At 40.7% G+C, this 1,916-nt stretch overlaps 1 protein-coding gene across 2 annotated transcripts in view; it reads right to left on the bottom strand.

Moving 5' to 3' along the window:
* Nucleotides 1-1,433, bottom strand: part of LOC106535996 (TNF receptor-associated factor 2) — a 26,418-nt gene extending 24,985 nt beyond the window's left edge. The window contains exon 1 of one of the 2 annotated variants that reach the window (XM_014033163.1): nt 1,178-1,433. In XM_014033163.1, the coding sequence (XP_013888617.1) occupies nt 1,178-1,380 (203 nt within the window). In that variant the 5' untranslated portion in view covers nt 1,381-1,433. The remainder of the gene's footprint in view (nt 1-1,177) is intronic. The other variant, XM_014033164.1, reaches the window with a different exon arrangement.
* Nucleotides 1,434-1,916: the final 483 nt, after the last annotated feature.

The following is a 1,916-nucleotide window of genomic DNA, read 5'->3' as shown; positions in this document are numbered from 1 at the left end:
GTACGAACCCTTTGTACGAACAAAAGTAAGAGAAATTTAGGATAAGAATATGAACATGTTCTTGCATGAGGCCCATTGCTTCATAAATCCTCCAGTCATGTCACTATCCATCTCCATTAATTCCTCATGCCAAAATGGAACCAAAACTGGGGTCATTTGCCTCTGCACAATGTCTAGTTAAGTCAATATGTTGAGTTAACATTCTCTTTTTTGCATTTGTGGAAATCCAGGTCGGCAAACAAAATGGCACAATAAACATATATGTGACAAAATTTCAAGTGGATATCATCAACTTGTGTTTACTATGCATGTTGAAGATTATAAATATACAAAGCTTTGAAAAAAATATCAATAGGGTGTACAGGGGAGTAGTTCCTGCGATTCAGTTTAGGCGAATTTTAGAAATTTTTTTTAGTGTTTACTCCAGCTATTATGCATCAAACATGATCTAATCATGGGAATCTTTTACCCAACCAATTACCCATGAAAAGACAAATATAAAATGGGGTGAAAGGTGTGTTCTCCCCCCCCTTCCTTCCTACTAGACTATTAGTGTTGGGGTCAGGGTCAGGCTGTAAAGAGATCAAGCAGGATCAAAGGATACCGTCGTGTAGGCCTCGTGGCCCAGTGTTTATGCTTTTGACACGCCCACTTTGATTCCGCAGATAACCCCTTCTCCTCTCGTTTGCAGGCGGAACGTAATAAGCTGTGTAAACACGCAATATTTATTCAGGAACTCTGAACCGTGGATGGTGTGGCCGCGGTCAAACTTCGTTCAAAAACGGTCATATTTACTGGCATGTTTTTAACAGATGAGGAACATATGTTTACAGACTAATACATTCAGACTAATAAATTCGGACCTTGTAGCATGGTCGGAATAGAAAACAATTTAAATGTCTAAATATTTAGCAAGGATGGGCTTACCTTTTCACATTTTACACACAGACTGCCTCATCAGAGGTTATGTGAATAACATACACAATCTGCTCATCCCTCATGTCGTTTTAAGGTTTGCTTAAGGAATGTCGACCCGTACGTCACATTTTCATCCTTAATCCACCCACCGTGTATGCTGCGTTGCATGTGTCAATGTGCGAGACAGCGTTAAATTGTAAAAGATGTGAATGGAGTCTGGTAAATCAATGTGTAGCTTGCTAGCGGCAACGCCACTCACCTGACGATTTTGTTGAAACAGAACGAACAAAAGCGGTGACCGCACTGAGCTTGAAGGGGCCTCCGCAGGATTTTCTGACACGAGTTGCACAAATGCTTGTCCTCGAGGTTGTTGGCCAAAATTTTCTTTGGGAAGCCCGGTTTGTTTCCGTCCAGGGAAGACGGTGAAGGCTCTTGTGCCATCTTTGTGCCCCAAAACCCCATTAATACCTATCTGCAGCTTCCAGTACCCGATCGTCACGCCCCCCGATCGTCACGCCTCCTGATGACGCAGGGGAAAACCGTGCCCCACCTGGGCGTGCCTCGCAAGCGGGATTTTTTTATGCATAATGCTAACGCTAACCATTGAAATCAATGAGCAGAACGTAGCGCGGTGCAAACAAACGCTTTATAAATGTACAAATTGTACAAAATACTTTGCTATAAACTGCAGAAATGTTTACAACATGTTTACAAGAGATAAAAGGGTTATCTGTCACAGGTAAATATTAGGGGGACATGACCACTGCCTCATTTGGGACCAGACGAACTATTTATAAACCCAACAATTTGCTGAAGGGAAAAGCATTTGGAGGCTTTTCAGTTTGTCATTCATGTCATGTAGTACAACAATAACGTAGATAGTGGATTTATGATGATATATGTTATTTTATTTTTACTTTAGCACGGTCTGATTTCATTTTTTTTTTAAATATTTTATTCAATTTCTTAAACAGAATCCTGCTTTTATGATAGTCTTT

Source organism: Austrofundulus limnaeus, unplaced genomic scaffold (assembly GCF_001266775.1).
Source record: "Austrofundulus limnaeus strain Quisiro unplaced genomic scaffold, Austrofundulus_limnaeus-1.0 Scaffold1650, whole genome shotgun sequence".
NCBI classification, from domain to species: domain Eukaryota; kingdom Metazoa; phylum Chordata; class Actinopteri; order Cyprinodontiformes; family Rivulidae; genus Austrofundulus; species Austrofundulus limnaeus.
This window is presented reverse-complemented; position numbering and strand designations above follow the sequence as displayed.